Source organism: Schistocerca piceifrons, chromosome 4 (assembly GCF_021461385.2).
Source record: "Schistocerca piceifrons isolate TAMUIC-IGC-003096 chromosome 4, iqSchPice1.1, whole genome shotgun sequence".
NCBI classification, from domain to species: domain Eukaryota; kingdom Metazoa; phylum Arthropoda; class Insecta; order Orthoptera; family Acrididae; genus Schistocerca; species Schistocerca piceifrons.
Window position 1 is genome coordinate 419,481,840 of NC_060141.1, and position 19,077 is coordinate 419,500,916.

General features: G+C 38.3%; 1 protein-coding gene across 2 annotated transcripts in view; it reads right to left on the reverse strand.

Moving 5' to 3' along the window:
• Positions 1–19,077, reverse strand: part of LOC124795145 (major facilitator superfamily domain-containing protein 6) — a 142,171-nt gene that overhangs the window by 110,847 nt on the left and 12,247 nt on the right. For both annotated transcript variants that reach the window (XM_047259022.1, XM_047259023.1), the window contains exon 3: positions 7,284–7,707. In XM_047259022.1, coding sequence (XP_047114978.1) covers positions 7,284–7,707 — 424 coding nt within the window. The remainder of the gene's footprint in view (positions 1–7,283; positions 7,708–19,077) is intronic.

The window sequence follows — 19,077 nt, forward strand, 5'->3', positions numbered from 1 at the left end:
GCAGTCAAAGATAGAATGCTGGAAGGCACAGAGGGGGATGGCAGTAGGAGCACATGCTGCCACAACTGAGTGCATCCCACAGGACCGACACTGTGACTGACCACACTGCCTGGTGGGCTTGGGAGATGGCAGCAGGGGTTCCCTGGGCCACAGGCGCAACTAATTGGAACAATTCTGTGTACAGGTCAGGAAAGCCGCACAAGGTGTTCAACATCGTGAACAATCACTAGTAGGCATATGTAACACCGTGCCAAAGCCTTCATTGTGAGATGTATCCCAGTGCGATGCACACAGCAACTGACATATGCGAGGACATGATGTCACAGAGATGACCATTCAGTAACTTCGCTTCTCCTTTGCAAGCATGAGGACCCCATGGAACAATGCTGAGCTGAGCCAACAGCAGAAAACACATACGCCACACTAAAGCTGTTCCTGAAGGAGTGCACTTGAGTCATCCTGTCTGAACTACTGAAATGATTTTCCAAGAAAGCAGGTTGGCGGCTGCGATCTCCTGCTCCCTAAACATAGGAAAATCCAGCAACATCTGCTGCAAGGTATTATCCAAAGCAAAAAGTAGAGCCTCCTGTCGATCAAACTCTGGATCATAACTGGCTGGCAACCATGATAGCATCTCTGCCTTAGCAGGCTGGGCAGTAAACTGATATCGAATACTGTAACTATAGTTGCTGAGAAAGAGGAGTCACCTGTGCAACTGGTGGGCAGTCCAATCTGGCTTAGAGTGAGAGCCAAATAATGAAACCATGGGCTTGTGGTAACTGATGAGTAAGAACTTTGTTCCACACAAGAATATGTGAAATTCTTTTACGGTGAAAATTATAGCCAGCACCTAATTTTCCACATCTGAGTAGTTACTTTGCCCTGCAGAAATTTTCTTCAATGCATAAGCAATAGGCTGCTTGGAGCTTTCTGGGTTCCCATGAGAAAGAACTCCACCAGCGCCATACTAAGAAGCATTGGCAGCCACAGACAATGATTTACCTGGTGTAAAGTCAAACAACGAGTTGAGCACAAACATTGCTTGAAGGACTGAGAGGCCCGGTTCACAGACAACATGAATTTGAAGCTCTTTCAGCGAGGGCTGTTAAGAGGATGGCAAATGTGCATGGACTGGGCAGAACTTAGCATAATAAGAAATCATGCCCAAAAAGGTCTAGAGCTCCTTCAGGTTCTTGGGCAATGACAAGTTGACAATGGCTCAGACATGCTCATCCGTAGGGATGAGACAATCTTTGCTAAATCCATGTCCCATGAAATATGCCTTTGGCGAGAAAAAACTGCATTTTTCCAATTTTCCACAAAGACCTTTCTCCACAGGGCGCTGGAAGACTGACTGCAGATTTCGTAAATCCTCTTCTCGTGCAGAACAAATTAGGCTACACTGTGATGCATTCTATGTGGGAATGACCAGCAACAAACTGTCCATTCGCATGAATGGACACAGGCAGACAGTGTTTGTTGGTAATGAGGATCACCCCGTGGCTAAACATGCCTTGGTGCACGGCCAGCACATCTTGGCACAGTGTCACACCATCCGGGTTATCTGGATACTTCCCACTAACACCAACCTGTCAGAACTCCGGAGATGGGAACTTGCCCTTCAGTATATCCTCTCTTCTCGTTATCTGCCAGGCCTCAACCTCCGCTAATTTCAAGTTGCCGCCGCTCATACCTCACCTGTCTTTCAACAACATCTTTGCCTCTGTACTTCCGCCTCGACTGACATCTCTGCCCAAACTCTTTGCCTTTACAAATGTCTGTTTATGTCTGTGTATGTACGGATGGACATGTGTGTGTGTGCGAGTGTATACCTGTCCTTTTTTCCCCCTAAGGTGAGTCTTTCCGCTCCCGGGATTGGGATGACTCTTTACCCTCTCCCTTAAAACCCACATCCTTTTGTCTTTTCCTCTCCTTCCCTCTTTCCTGATGAAGCAACCGTTGGTTGCAAAAGCTTGAATTTTGTGTGTATGTTTGCGTTTGTTTGTGTGTCTATCGACCTGCCAGCGCTTTCGTTTGGTAAGTCACATCATCTTTGTTTTTAGATATATTTTTCCCATGTGGAATGTTTCCCTCTATTATATTCATAATTATCTCAATATTTAGATGTACATAGATGAATGTTATTTATTGGAAATTCTTATTACTAGACTGCCAGTGACTGTATGTAAAAAGCTTGTTGGACACAAGGGAGTAAGTGCTCAACATTTATTTCAGTTTTTTTTTTTATCAACATGACTGTTTAAATGTAACTCAGAGTGTGGTGTGGTACCATTTTTCCCATGCAACAACAATGTAGAAGGAAACTGGAAATTTTCATGTGAAATGACATACCATTACTATTAAATGTCATTACATTGCCAGAGATTTTTTTTGAAATTTCATTAATAAAATATTTGTTTAATGCCTTTATCTTCTATTTCATCTTGTTTCCCATTTATTCCTCTCCATAACAGAATTTTTGTGAATTTTTATAGGAAATATGTGACCTAAATTAGTGTATTATAAATGGAAAAAAAAGCATATCTGAATTATATATCATTCCATTACCAGAACTTTATGTTTTACAGAAGTCTCATTATATGAATGAAACATTAACTGTTACAATAAGAAAATCATATTTCTCTGTTTATGTAGAAAGTACAACAAAAACTTTCATCTTTTATGATGATGCTTGGCCTTTTTTATCCCTAACGTGCAAAAATAATACTGACTGTCATTCCATTACTCGTGCAAGTGCCCAGCTGTTATGAGAGGTGACAAAATGAGAGAAAGGCTTAGATTTGGCAATGCAAAATTGCATGTCAAGAGAGGCAATATTTTATAGGTCATGAGAGGAGTACACGATAACAGGTTAGGCAGAAGGAAAGAATCACAAGTACCTGTTGTAATGGGAAAGAAAAGCAAAATCACAAAAATATAATATGATCTCTCAGAGGTAAGGAAGTAGCTTACATTGCCAGATTCATTCAGTACTGGAATAATGAACATGATGGAGATGTATTAATGAAAGAAAGGGGGTGCACCTACAAATCACATGGCAGAGTATTCACCAGACGCTCTTTGATTCCATGATATGATCTAGTGGCTCCGACAGTAGTACATGATGATGCTACAGTGTACTGAATTTCCACAGTTACAGAGGATGTACAGGTCTGTAATGCTAACTATTTGTGTAGTGTCATGTCCTTAATCATTGGAATTAATTTCACTGTGATTACATCTCTCGGTCTTGGTGTTTCACTTTTTCCAAACAGTAGTGTAGTTTCTTCCCTCCCACCTTTTTCATTTCTTTTGATGTAGACCATACAATCCTTTGTAGATTTCTTTTTGTTTTGCATTATAAAATGCATTTTCCCCATTCAGCCTCTCTTCAGCATCAGAAGAGGATGACCTTCCTCCCTTCCTGGAATTTTATTCCTAACAGTGCCCATAAGTAATGTGATAATTCTCCTACAGGAAAGAAGTCACTGCATCTTCTCTCCTTTCTCCTTCTTATCTGTTGCAGGATGTAGCTGTTTACAACTACAATTTCAACAAGCCAGACGAGTAATTTTGTCCACCATTCATATGTCCTCTTTGTAAATCTGTAACACGCACAATACTGGAGAGTTCTGTCGCCTCTTCATATAAACTTTTAAACTGTAGGTTTCTGCTTCTTTCTATCCCCGTGATCAACTGTGTTTCAGGACCAAAGAATGTACTCCACATAGACACTAACTTCTTGCTGTGGACACACACACACACACACACACACACACACACACACAAAATTTGTATATTAAATTGGCAGAAACAACACATGATATTGCTGGAGCTACTGCTTCTCGAGATCTGGTGGAAACCTTTTCTACATCTCGTAACAGTCCCTGCTGTATGCATTTTCATTTTATGTTGTTCTTGAGCAAATTTAGGCTTAGTGTGGAACCATTCAGTGTAAATGTGAAAATCTGTATCAGCTGTGTATGCTTGCAGATCCTGTGCCAAATGAATCACTACTGAAACAGTAAATGGCAAATCAAATGGCTGTCAGTCATTGCCTTGCCATAATATGGAATGTGAGAAAACATGTAATCATTTTCTAAACCACAGAGGCAAAAAAATTCAATGGCCACACTTTGCAGGCTTCTTTCAGTTATAATACTTGACCAAATCCCACCTCCAAAACCAACTGTGCTCTCATCTATAGCCATATTTCTTCCTGGTACATAAAATATTTTACATTTATTAGCAATTATTCACTTCATCCTTTCTAGTACACCTCTCTCTTGAGCTGCAATAGGAGAAACTAAATGAAACTTCCACAATATGCAGAAAAGTTGGATATGAGAGAAAATATCCTTGAAGAATGGAAGGAAGGACATTGAGGTCATTAGAGATAGAGCACAAAATCATATTGCTTCAAGGATGAGAAAGAGTGCCATGCCATTTCAAAGGAACCATCTTGGCATTGGCCTGAAGTTCTTCAGGGAAATCACGGAAAACCTGCAGACACGGATTTTAACCATAATTCCAAATGCGAGTCCAGTGTGCTATCCATTGTGCCACCAAACTCAATTTGAAAAATAGAGCTTGGTCCAGGCAATTTTCAATAAATAGTCATATTATTCTGTCTCCAAATTCAAAGCCTGTTTCATAACACGAAGGAATGCCTTAATTTCTTTTGACACCACATCTTTTCATGAGTACCACACAAAATGTTTTGTCAGTGGAGTCACCTTCCGTATTTTTTCCACTACATATGCATTTGTTGTGCCCATAAGGTTCGGTGAAAGTATTTGTGTCTCAGTTTACAAGTGCTATAGATCAATTCTTCGGAAAAAGAGCTTCTGGAAAAGTTATTTTACATATTGTGAATCTGAAGTAATAACTGAGAACTATCCCATAGGGATGAGCCAATTCTTAGAGAACAACACTGCTATTTAACTACATGAAATGTATTCACAGTTGTGAGTATCAACAACCTTCACCTGTATAATGGAAAGACAATATCGCAAATTTGTGCCGGACCAGACTCGAACCCAGATTTACCATTTGTCACAAGCAACTGCCTTAACTGCTTTGGCTATCCGAGCCAGACACAAACTTCCATATGTCATTGTCCATGTGTCTACAACCTGTGCTCATACATTCATTACGTTTATCCCTATACAGGGAGACATTTTAATTGATAGTTGCTTGCCCGGTACCGGCATATAAATACTGTATTGCAGCGAGAAGAGCTGTTACTTGAAACATATTCACAATTGTGAATATGGACCATCTTCAGCTGCATAATCGAACAACAACATTGTAAATTTGTGCCGGGCAGAGACTTGAAGCCTTTGTTACAAGTGGTTGTCTTACAGACATTTGGATGATGACATATGGAAATTTGGGTCTGGCCTTGAAATGTGAGTAATTAGTGAAAGAGCAAGCATTAAACAGTGTAACTGCAGCTAACCTGTTAAAAAAGAAAGTAGCACCCAGGTTCAAGCGCCGGTCCAGCACAAATTTTCAACGTCATCATTCCACTATACAGCTGAAGGTTGTCTATATTCACAACTACGTACACATTTCATGTATTTCCTAATAGCTGTAATCACTACAGTGCCTGTTCCTCCTGTTCCTTCAGACATGCTTGTATTGCAGTATCATAACTATTAACTTCTTAAACATAAGATTCAGAAGAGGAGGATAAACATTTTGTGTCATATGTTAATAGTTGACAAATCCAACCTAATCAAACTCAAATTGAGGCAATAATGAAATTTCCAGAACCCACAAAGAACTAAAATCTTTCCTAGGCTGACTACAATGTTGTGGGTAATTAGTAAAAGAGCAAGCATTAAACAGTGTAACTGCAGCTAACCTGTTAAAAAAGAAAGTAGCACAGCAGCAGTCTCCTAAGTATTTTAATTAGTTCAATACTAGTACAGAAGCACTCATTGAATCTAATGTTCTTGGGCACCCAGATTTAACAAGAAAATTCTGCACTGCCATAGATGAGTAAGACTATGGGTATTACACCCTAGTATTTATACGCGTTTACATATTCCAATTGTGACTCACTAATATTATATTAATAAGATACTATATTTGTTTTGTTTTGTGAAGTGGACAATTTTAATTTTATGAACATTTAAAGCAAGCCGCTGGTCACTGCACTGCTCTGAAATCTTATTGGTGTCTGACTAAATATTTGAGCAGCTTCGTTCAGACCACATTTTGTTGTAAATAACTGCATCATCTGGGTAAAGTCTGAGGCTACTAACAATTTTGTCCCCAAGGTCATTAATATACAACAAGAACAGCAAGGGACCCAACACGCTTCCTTGGGGTACACCCGAAATTACTCCTATGTCTGATGATGGCATTCCATCCAAGACAACATGCTGCATCATCCCTACCAAGAAATCCTCAATCCAGTCACACATTTCATGTGATGCCCCGTATGACTGTACTGTTGACAATAAGCATAGGTGTGTACTGCGTCAAATGCTTTTTGGAAATCAAGAAACACTGCACCTACTTCATTGCTTTGATCCTTTGCTTTCAGGATGTCAAGCGAGAAAAGTGAAAATTGGGTTTCACATGATATATGTTTTCAAAATCCACAATGGTTGACGTGATGGACGTAGTTCTGTTCATTCAAGACACCTGATTCTGTTTACGCTCAGAATATGTTCTAAGATTCTACAACAAATGGATGTCAGGGATATTGGATGGTAGTTTTGTGAATCACTTCTGCTACCCTTCTTGTAGATAGGTGTGGCCTAAGCTTTCTTCCAACTACTAGGGCCTTTCTCCTGGTCAAGGGATCCACAATAGATTACAGTTAACACAAGCACCAACTCTCAGCTGCGAACTGGTTACAGAATCGGATAGGAATTCCATGGGGCCCTGGCGTTTTGTTCAATTTTAGCAATTTCCACTGCTTCTCAATGCTACTGACACTAATATCTATTTCATTAATTTTCTACAAGAATTATGATCGAGCAATACTCCAGGAGAATAGTCGAATAGGGTGAAGAACCAATACCAGTAATTTTAATAAAAAAGAAAACCAAAACAATTGACTTCTTCTCAGAACAATCACAAAATTCAGTGAAAGATATCCACACATTTGTAAAAAAGTAATATGAATAACATAAATAGAAAAATAATGTGGCTCACTGCATTTATGCGGAAGCTTGATCTGGACTGAAAATCTACAACAGATTTTATAAATACTAAAAGCTTTTCTTTTAAACTTTCTATTCAATTACAAACATATTAAAACTTACCCAGCATTCCAAAGCATATGGCATCTCCAACACTTACTACAACTGCCATGCCAACCCAACTCAAAATCATGAGGAGGAAAAACAGCCAAAACTGGTAAAGACCAGCAACATCTGCAATTTCTTCATTTACAGTTATCATATTATTAATCACAGTATTGTTACAATATGTGTCACATTTCAAATGTCTCACAGCACTGCATGAAGGATTTAACACATCACTGTTCATGGTTTTTACTTTATGCACAGGGAAGTAAAAACAAGAATACACAGAAGTTGTGTGATTTAAGCTTGCCACAGCTGTTATATGGAGAGAGTCATTAGCAAGTACACCACTTCTTAGCCTTTGACTCTTGCAATAGTCTGACACATTCCAGTACATACAGATATCTGAAAATATTGCAGGGTTTGTTACACTACACGCCATCTGTAAAGGAAACATCAATAGTTTCAAACATGGAAATATTTTAAATTTGAAAAGATAAAAGCAGTATATGTTTGCTGGAAAATGAGCATATAAGAGAATTATTGTTTTTAGAAATGGTAATGACTTTACACTGACATGAAACAGAAGGTTTATTAACAACAATAATTTAAAAAGAGTATGGTTAAGAAGTTTGAAAGTACAGTGCACATCATAATCTGTTCTTAAAATTATCCAGTACTCAACACCCAAATTCACCATCCTATAAGCTGGTAGTAATGGTAGAACAAAACATGTTATAAAGAACAGGTTTTTTTTTAAAAAAAATCCACAAGTATATCAGGTATACAAAGTTCTATAAACAAGCAATATATTTCTCATGATGAGAGGCATACATTACATATAGTGAAGAAACTGACAGAAATACGTATCCAGTTAGTTGTGGGCATAGTTACTGCACTGCGAATGTTTTGTACAAAATAATTACTGTGTGACTATTCACCAGCACTAACACATTTCGTGATCCACGGACCATCCACTTTGGATGATTGCTTTCCATCTGACAGGCAAAGCCAGATAGGGAGGAAATCAAGGAAATACAACTCAGTGGCTGCCTCCCTCCAACCAGTATCTATGATGTAATTCTTGTGATGGCATTACTAGGCACATGCCCAGGCACAATTACTGGCAAGTTAATCATGATTGGGAGAGAAAGGATGAAACCCAACAAATACATCCACCTTACTTTTAGACATCTCCTAATGTGTTTGTCTTTTCTTGAAGGCTACAATCTTGTATCGAATGATAATAAGTGTGAAATGTTTTTCCCTTAAAGACATACATATACCGAAATCAAATGCACCAGTTGCCAGTTATTTTGTAGTTTTATACATACAATCGATTTCAGCTTGATTACAGGTGAATCTCAAGTGTGTTGAGTGTCTATGCAAGGACAGCAAGGGCACACAATAAAATGTTTAAATTCAGATGACATGTCATTGCCAGCTGGAGTAAAATACTCATCACTCTTGAGAACAACTTTTTACTGAATCTCAATCAGTTAACAAAACTGCAACATAATTAGCAACTGGATAATTTGACTTCAATAAACACACAATCATTGGTTGTGGAAGCACTCACCAATTCAAAAAGTGGTAACTAATCTCTCATGAGCAAGAGACAAAGACATATGCCAGAAATTTCAGTCAATCCTCTTGTGTCACAGGACTGTGGGAGTCAATTTGGCAGTATTTTTCCTTTCTCCATCACAACTTCTTTTCAGCTCAAGGACTATTCTTCTTGAAAGGCTGGATGGTTTCCTCAGGCACAGTCAATAATCCATATCATCTGTAGAAGTGTAGTCAGAAAACAGAAAACTACTGTTGAACAGTTTGAAGATTTCTGACTCACTTTGCTACTGTTATGACTTATATCATTATATTTGTTCTTGACTGATGACTCAGTAGGTCTAAAGAGAAACCCGACCAAGTACAGACAGGGACATTAATGCACACGTTCGTTTTTGCAATCAACATTAATCACAACACTATGAGGGTAGTCATAATGACTGTAATCGTAAAAGCAATACTGAGGAGAAAATGTTGAAACAACGTCAATTCCAGATCTACAACCCAGACAAGAAAAATGTTCATCCCGTAGTGTTTATGAGAAGTTTTAGGGGAGTATTTAGGTATATCTTCATGTTGGTGCAACAGGTAGCAGCACAACACTGTACGTGTTGTATTGTTGTCCAGTGTAATCACACTTCACAATGACATTACTTGAACTATCTCAACCTGAAATCATTTTGTACATCTTAAATATGTTCTACATAAACATAAATTCTCTGTCTGGAACTGTCTCTCAATGCTCTAGTTACACACTATCGTGTGTCTGTCATTTTGGCTAAGTTTCATAATTTTTTTAGATTTTTCTTCAATTTTTTCCCTTGATTTATAAAATTTGTGTTTTTTTCTTTTAACCTTTTTACCTTGTCTTTTTTTTCTTTTTGCTTAAACCATTTGTTCCACATTTCTTTATAAACTCAAGATGGTCAGTCTTCTATCCTTCTCCACATAGGTAGAACATAGTTAATCGTAACTTGTTCTGGTAGTAACATGGAGGAAACAGGCAGTTCTGGAGGTAAATAACAGTGGAGACCACGAAGTGATTGAATAACCATACCAACCACATAGCATAGCAAAGTCATCTTAAGTATGTACAACAATCCAGAGAGCAATTCAAATCACAAACATAAATTAGGCAAGGTCTAAACCTAAATATTCACTGGCGTGTAACAAAGGCTTCAATGACTAACAAGAAACTGGCTAGCAATAGCCGGGCTGCGATATTTCGCAGTAAACACTCGACAGTGGGCAGCACCATCTCAAATACTTCTGGCATTTTGTTTTCTTCATATTATTTATCATTTTCAGTTGTTTCACTTATTTAATTTTCATGTAATGTATCAAATGCTCTACATGGCACTTACAAATACTTTTGTTTAAGTCAGCATTTTGTATTGTGTTCCTATTATTGCTCGTCTGAAACACTCTTCTCTACCAAGAAATCCTCAATCCAGTCACACATCTCATGTGATGCCCCGTATGACTATACTTTTGACAATGAGTATAGGTGTGTACTGCGTCAAATGCTTTTGGAAATCAAGAAACACTGCACCTACCTCATTGCTTTGATATGTTGCACTGTTGAAATTGCTTTTGCTTTCTTTATATCTTTAACATCTTTTGCTACTTGATAAGTAATTTTACCTCTTTCTTCACCCCTCACAACCAACGTTTTCTATGACGCTAAACTTGTTACTTAATTCAGTCTAATGTAACCAGGGTGTATATACAGACAGGAAAAAAATTACACTATACACTACAATGTCAGTGTGGTGAAAGTACTTTTTTTTTCACGTTAAGTAACAGCCTTGCAGCTGTAAAACTTATCACACCTGTGAATGGCATGAGTTTTATACACCAGCTTAGAACTACCTGGCACTTTCGGAAATGAAATGCGTTTTGGAAAGATCTTTGATGCACGGCAACATTTAAACTGCATATTTTCGTATTATAAAAGAATAAACAGAGAGTCCAGCAAACACAGCTTGATTCCTTCTGAAGCACTGAAATCAAGATTATGATGCACTTTTGTTAGCCTATCATAGCTCGTGTCGCTTGATTTTTCCAGCTAATGACAGCAGTTATTCAGAGCATAGGACACATGATGTAATTAATCAACAGTAATATCACTGTTAGGTAGCATGAACACACAAACAGGAAAAGTTAACGATTTAAATCAATATACAAACAGCACAGCTACAAGACCCCCCCATCTCCTCCAAGGGTGTGGTTACGCAGGGTCCTAAGAGCACAGCTTAGCTTGCAGCAGCTGAATATTTCTCACAAGTGTGGTTATAAATTCACTGCTGAGCACCCAACATTTCATGGGCTACCTCCCTGAATACATGTTTCATCGAGCACTTCAACTTTTCCATAGAAAAGTCAATTATGTGTGAAATTGCTCGAGAACTCACTTCATATATTTTTTAAGGCTAGTTATACTTTAAGCTATCGTTATTGTATGATTTTTAATCTGCGAAAAAACTAAAATAAATATTAAAAACTAATGTCAAAACTTGGTCTTCTTCAACATGTGTTACTCTTTAAGAGTAACATAAATGAGCCTGTAAAATTTTAAATAATGACATAAATGACTGGCCTTCTGGAGCTGAAATTCTTCAAGTGGCTGGTTCTCAATGTTAAGTATTGACTAATAGTCTAATGCTCACTGATTTAAGAAATTCATCACACATTCTCATACACCAAACAATTCACCTTGCGTAAAAGGAAATTTACTTCGAAAGCAGTACTTCTCAAACCACCGCCATTCGCAATATTTTTTCCGGGACCATTACAGTTATGTAAACAGTTGTGATGCCATGTTAATCAAAATGAGGCCCAAGAGAAAGACGCACTGACAACAGTTTGTTGTTACGAAGTATTGCATAGTCTTTGACACATTTTGCTGTTGGTAGACAATTGCGTGTGCATTGTGTTTTGTTGTTGTGAATGGTGCAATTTCTTAGCAACTACATTTTTATTTTGCTGTTATTCTCTCGTTCATGTTTTATTTCTGCAGTATTATTCTGTTGTAGTGGGCTAAAGTATAATTCTTCGATAGAGTATCAGTTCTTACCAGTCAAAATAACAAAAATTTAATTGAAAAGAAAAACAGCGAAAAATTCCTGGAATTCTACCCAGATTTCCTGGTTGTCCTGCGGCATATACACCCTGTATATCTTATTTTTTAAAATAAATTTTCACTTTATTTTCACTTCCTACAGTTCTTACTTCTTGCATGATAAGTTTAGGGCCTAGTTTGTTTCTTTTAGCTCTGTATACACTTTTACTCTGCATCTTACAACGGACTCTATGATCATCAGCTGTACAAAATTGATTTAGCATTTAACAGCCTGTACAGTATCTTTGTTAGAAAAAATATAGTCATTGTCACTAATAGTTGTATTTTATTTTGTTTTCTTCTGCAAGAATTTGTTAAGGACATAAATTTTGTAGTTCTAGGCATATCTGCTAACGTATGACATGGCATTTCCGTTATTATATCTGTAGACAAGGACTAGAAGAAATCATTGGGTAACACAAGAGATACTGAATTTAACTGAGGAAAGAAGAAAATATAAAAATGCAATTAATGAAGTATGTGAAAAGGAATATAAATGTCTAAAAAATTATATTGACAAGAAGTGCAAAATGGCAAAGCAGGAACGGCTAGAGGACAAATGTAAGGATGTAGAAGCATACATCACCAGCGGTAAAATAGATAATGCCTACAGGAAAATTAAAGAGACCTTTGGAGAAAAAAGAACCACCTGTATGAATCTCAAGAGCTCAGATGGAAAACCAGTCATAAGCAAAGAAGGGAAAGCAGAAAGGTGGAAGGAGTATATAGATGGGCTACACAAGGGAGATGTACTTGAGGGCAATGTTATGGAAATGGAAGAGGGTGTAGTGGAAGGTGAGAAGGGATGATACTGTGTGAAGAATTTGATGAAGCACTGAATGACGTAAGTCAAAACAAGGCCTGGGGAGTATACAACATTTTGTTAGAGCTTCTGATAGCCTTGGGAGAGCCAGCCATGACAAAACTCTTGCATCTGGTGAGCAAGATGTATTAGACAGGAGAAGTATCCTCAGACTTCAAGAACAAAATAATAATCCAAATTCCCAGGAAAGCAGGTGCTGACAGGTGAGAAAATTACCAACTATCGGTTTAATAAGTCACAGCTGCAAAATACTAACACAAATCCTTTACAGAAGTATGGAAAAACTGATAGAAGATGACCTTGGAGAAGATCAGTTTGGATTCCAGAGAAATGTAGGAACATATGGGGCAATATTGACCCTAAAGGGAAACCTATGTTTATAGCATTTGTAGACTTCGAGATAATGTTGACTGGAATAGTCTCTTTCAAATTCTAGAGGTGGGAGGGGTAAATAAAGTGAGCAAAAGGCTATTTATAATTTGTACAGAAACCAGATGGCAGATATAAAAGTCAACGGGCATGGAAGGGAAGCAGTTGTTGAGAAGGGAGCGAGACTGGGTTGCAGCCTATCCCCAATGTTATTCAATCTGTATATTGAGAAAGCAGTAAAGGAAACAAAAGAAAAACTCGGAGTAGGAATTAAAGTCCCAGGGAGAAGAAATAAAAACTTCGAAGATTGCTGATGACATTGTAATTCTGTCAAGAGACAGTAAAGGACTTGGAATACCAGTTGAACAGAATGGACAATATCTTGAAAGGGGGATATAAGACGAAATCCACAAAAGCAAAACAAGAGTAATGGAATGTAGACGAATTAAATCAGGTGAAGCTGAAGGAATCAGATTAAGAAATAAGGCACTTCAAGTAGTACATTAGTTTTGCTATTTGGGAAGCAAAATAACTGATGATGGTCGAATTAGGGAGGACATAAACTGTAGACGGCAATGGCAAGAAAAGCTTTTCTGAAGAAGAGAAACTTGCTAACATCGAGTTTAGATTTAAGTGCAGGAAGTCTTTCCTGAAAGTATTTGTATGAGTGTAGCCATGTATGGAAGTGTAACATGGATGATGAACAGTTTAGACAAGAAGAGAATAGAAGCTTATCAAATGTGGTGCTACAGAAGAATGCTGAAGATTACATGAGTAGATCACATAACTAATGTGGAGGTACTGAATAGAATTGGGGAGAAGAGCAAGTTGTGGTACAACCTGACTAAAAGAAGGGATCAGTTGGTAGGACACATTCTGAGGCATCAAGGGATCACCAAATTAGTATTGGAGGGAAGCATGGGAGATAAAAATCATAGAGGGACATCAAGAGATTAATATAGTAAGCAAATTCAGAGGGATGTAGGTTGCAGTAGTTATTCGGAGATGAAGAGGCTTGCACAGGATAGAGTAGCATGGAGAGCTGCATCAAACTAGTCTTTGGACTGAAGACAATATCAGCAGCAGCATTTGTAGTTTCCCAACGGAGAATTTTTTTCAGTTTTCGTCCTACATCTGCATTAATTAAAAGCTTCCATCATAATCTTGTAGTGGGATTTGTTTCTCTATAATAAGACATATGTCTTGACTTCAATTATGTTCACTTTTAATTTTTTGCCACAATCCTGATAAACTTATTATATCCCATTTGATCTTATTTAACATTCCTTCCAATTCCACAAACCTATCTTTGGATTTTAAAAGTCTGTAATTTCTTAACTGTAGGCATAAGACAAATGGATTTCCAAGGTCATTTAATTATCAGTGTAGCCCAATTTGCTGTAGTAAGGTACAGATGTAGAAGTGAGTGGTTTGCCTCATAGCCTGAAGCCATTGTCAGAGTTCCTTCCCTCCACAACTACTCTCAACGTATGTTCCCTTAGGCCGGAATAACACAATGCCATGAATCTGCACATGGCATTAGCATCTGCAACCACTCTATGCACGATACACTAGCCTGTCATGCCTTGAAGGCTGTGACAAAACTAGTACTTAATCTCGTCTTGAGCTAAACCCACAGCAGTCTCAGTGCTTCTGAATCTCAGAGCCTAAGATCAACACAGACAGCTTGCATGCTAATCACTTGTCAGCAGGGCCCTCATATATCCAGTCTCAATTGTCATTTAACAGTCAGTCAATCAGTCAATCTTCATTCACAGAATCAATCTTTACTCCGCAGGGAAATTAATCTTGTCTGGATCACTCATTAGGTAAAAGCACAGTGTGCAAAATTCAAGGTTCTGCATTAAAGTTCAAGTATACCACATATTTTAAATTTGTCAGAAAATTTGTATATCTACACCCCATCACCTTAAAAAGGTTCTGGTATCAATACAATTCCCCACACCACAGTTCCAACTGTGGATGGTGCAGACAAAGTATGACTGTTGGTAAGCCTCCATAAGAGTTTTAATTTCTTGTTGAGGACACTTAAGAGAAATGTATGAGAGAAGAAGAAATTCGTTGAGTAACTCTTCTTGGACCACACTTCCCGTGGAATGTTAACAGCAAACCTCTCCATAATGCAAAACACTTCTCTTGAAAAGTATGCCACTGTAGTTTGTTGTGTACTGTAATTATCTCACATTCAGTAAACAAATTCATGACAAAATATGCCAGACTTCAATTGATTCCTCTCTCTCTTCTACTAATCCAATCTGGTGATCTTAAACTGTCAGCCAATACTCAAAAATTGGCTGAGCAAGTGTTTTCAAAGTCACTTCTTTCATGGATGAATTACATTTCTTTAAGGTTCTTCCAGTGAATCTCAGTCTGGCATCTGTTTTTCCTACAGCTAGTTTCATGTGGTCATTTCACTTTAGGCTGTTCTGGTCATGTCTTGGACTTTTTTCCCAATAACTTGATACACCTCATTGCCCTATGTCCTATGATAAATTTTTTGTTAGGAGGAGAGGAGGGTTCTTCTGCACCATTTGTGTAGAATCTTACAGTTACCACATTAGATCAAGGTATCTTTCTACTGTTGAGTGATTTCAGTTGATTTTTTTATCCTGCAATCATTTGTCTTAATATCTGGCATTTTGGGATCCATACAGTGACTGAGTGAAACTAAAGTTTTATGTACTTGTGAACATGCAGTAAAAGAGTTTTGGAAGACTGTATCCGATATTTTAACCTCCTATCAGCCACCCCCCGTTCTGGTGTCAGTATTGCCTCTGACAAGTGGACCGCATGACAATTGGATTTTTGTAATTTTTTATATTTGTGTTATGTGAAGTTCAGAACTCAAATATTAATCTCCCAAAACAATTCAATGCAACTCAAAAAAAATTCTCCAGGAAATTGACTTTGAAGTTTTCCAACCATGATTAATAAGCTAAAGCAAGGTCAAGTTTTCTTGACAGGCCACTTGGCTTTGCGGCAGAAGGCTCACTTGCCATGTTGGGGTTTTTAGATTAGATTACTGGCCCACACAAATTTTTAAATAGAGGTGCATGTTCTATTGACAATTTCACGAAGTTTAAAATACGTAAAGATCGAAACAAATCAGTAGTGTTCAAGACTAATAACCACTGCTTTGAGTCTCATTTCACTCATTACTCCCCCCCCCCCCCCCCCTTCCCCGTTAGTTTGAATACCTACGTCATTTAAATATAAAATTCTCCAAATATAGGCTAATTAACAGATATCAAGTTGCTTTTTTTATGAAAAATGTATGTGGTTTTTATTTCTAATTATATATCACACAACAGAAAAATTCAGTTTTCATTGCAAATATAAATCCTTAATTACTGAGTCTTTATATAAGATTGTTTGAATAAAAAAAATTACAAATTAGTAAATTCTTTTTCATCCTTACATATTTTACATTTTAGGAAATGTTCGTGGAACCTTAGTTGAAAATTTTGCCAGGAATGAGAATTGAATCCATGGCACATATGTGATAGGCAAGCATTCTACCACACATCTGCATGGCCTGTCAAGAAAAATCAACCTTGCTTTTGCATATTAATGATTGTTGGTAAGCTTCAAACTTTAGAGCCGATTTTTTATAGAATTTTTGAGACCTGCATCAAACTGCTTTTACTAACTGATATTTGATTTATGAACTCCACATACCATAAATGCAAAAACAAAGGTACAAAATCCAGTTTCCATGTGGTCCCCTTGTGAGTGAGTGAACATATGATCTTGATCCACTTTATGTAAGGCCAATGTCTCTCAAGTCTTCTGGTCAGATTAGTTGGCACTGACAGCTCCTCACATTGCTCTTCTAAAGCTCATTTTCCCCCATTCAGCTTTTGTGTCACCAAGACCTCAACTTTGCTTAAATCTGTGACAAAGCTCCCTTTCCTTCCTTTGCAATTTACTAACAAGAGTACTGATCACATTGGATCTTTCCTATCCCTCATGACCTCATTGTCCCATCTGGTCTAAAGCTCTTTTGCACTGAAGTGAACACAAGTGAAAATGCCACAGATTGTGTTTGCTTTGCATTCCCTTGTGTTAGCTTGAATTCCACTGGTTGTCAGTCTTTTAGCAAATTATAAAATGGACGTTGGTTTCTCTTGTCTTCGGGGCTAGCAATACAGATCGATTTGGTTGTTGCTGACATGAGTTGCATAAGTGGTAGAGTGGTCTGGAAGAATGTAATGTTGCTGAGAGAAGAATATACAAGTGCTTTTGAGATTAAAGAGATTTCAGCACAAATGCCAAGCCAAAAGAGGTACGACTAGTACAAAACTGCCAACGCACCTAAAGGTTCTACTGGAGCCAAGAGAAATACAGTAAATTCATTAGATGCTTGCTTCAGGTAGGATCAAAGTGAAAGCACAAGCTTTTTAATTTTTTTTTATTAAAAAGGGAAAGCACAATAAATTTCCACGAGAGTAAATAAGTGTGAATAATTTACAAGACTTTCCCAGTGATTTACGGACATCTCATAGAATTGGGTGTACTGCCAGACACTGTAACTCAGCATCTTCATCTAGTGTTTCGTGAGACTGGTCACTTTGCTGACTGGGTTGCATATTCATGCCTAGATAATGCCCGCTATGCCATCCACACCCGCTGGGGCTGTTTCTTGCAGTGGTATTCGACTTCAGGCATTTCCTCTTTTGTCTGCACCCCTTGCAGCTGTCTCCCATGGTGCCAGGCATCCCATGGCATTCTGTATTAGGTATGTGCCCGCCAAGTGTCCCTAGCACTACAATGATGCTGATCACTGTAAAACTTCCTTAAGCTATTCACAACTACTGCACCTTTCTCTCATGGTCATGTCATCCTCCTGGCATTCTGAATTCGGTACGCCCTTGTAAGGTGTCCTTCCTGTGACATCACGCTGCAGCTGGCGTCGCATATTATGTTGTCTGCGCACTGCTGCAGCAATCTCTTATGGCGGTAGCCGCCACCTGGTGTTGAGTATTATGTCTGCTCCCTGGTTGTGTGGTGCCTGGGGTTTTGAGTGGTTGGTGCTGTTCCCTATCTTGTCTGTGACAACTGTGGCTGTCTCCCATGGAGGTAGTTGCCACCTCGTGCTCCATATGAGGTCTGATTCCTGTATTATGCTCCCAGTCATCTGAGGTTCATTCTCAGACAAGGGAACTTTTTTCCGGCATTTCTGTAGTAGTTCCAAAGCCAGATTCCATGTTGTACTGATCTCGTATCCTGCTTCCCAGTCGAACAGGTTCTCCGCCACCTTGATTTCAATAGATTCATTGATGATACTGTCCCAGAATCTGGGGGTCTGACCCAGGATCCTGGTTCTGTCATAATTCATGGTGTGTTCAAGTTCCAGACAATGTTCTGCTATTGCTGATTTTGTAGCCTGTCATAGCCTGGTATGTCTTTGGTGTTACTAACAACAGAAGAGGAATAAGAAGAAGAGACTAGGAAGGTAGCCTTTCTCACACTGGAGAAGGAACAAGAATAATACACTAGGAAGGTAGCCTTTCTACTATATGCAGGGCCTATTTCTGCTAAGATCAGCAGAATCCTGGAAAAACACAAAATCAACAGTTTGTTCTGCCCACCCAGCAAGATCAGGGACCTCTTTGAAATAGTCATGGATATCTGGTGTTAAGAAAACCTGGTATTTACCTTATACCTTGCAGATACGGTATGTCTTACATTGCTCAAACTCCCAGAACAATGGACATAAGATGTATTTGCTTGTATCTGCATCCATCGGTGTAGTTTCGAGGGGGCTTATGGTGTACTGTGAAATGCCTCTGGTTTAATCCATTTGTGTTCCACATCTTCATCCTCCAAGCTGAATGTTGTAGGCATTGACTGCCCACTTACTCTACACTTAATTTCCTATCACCTTGTTAAACAAAAATCTACTTTTCTTA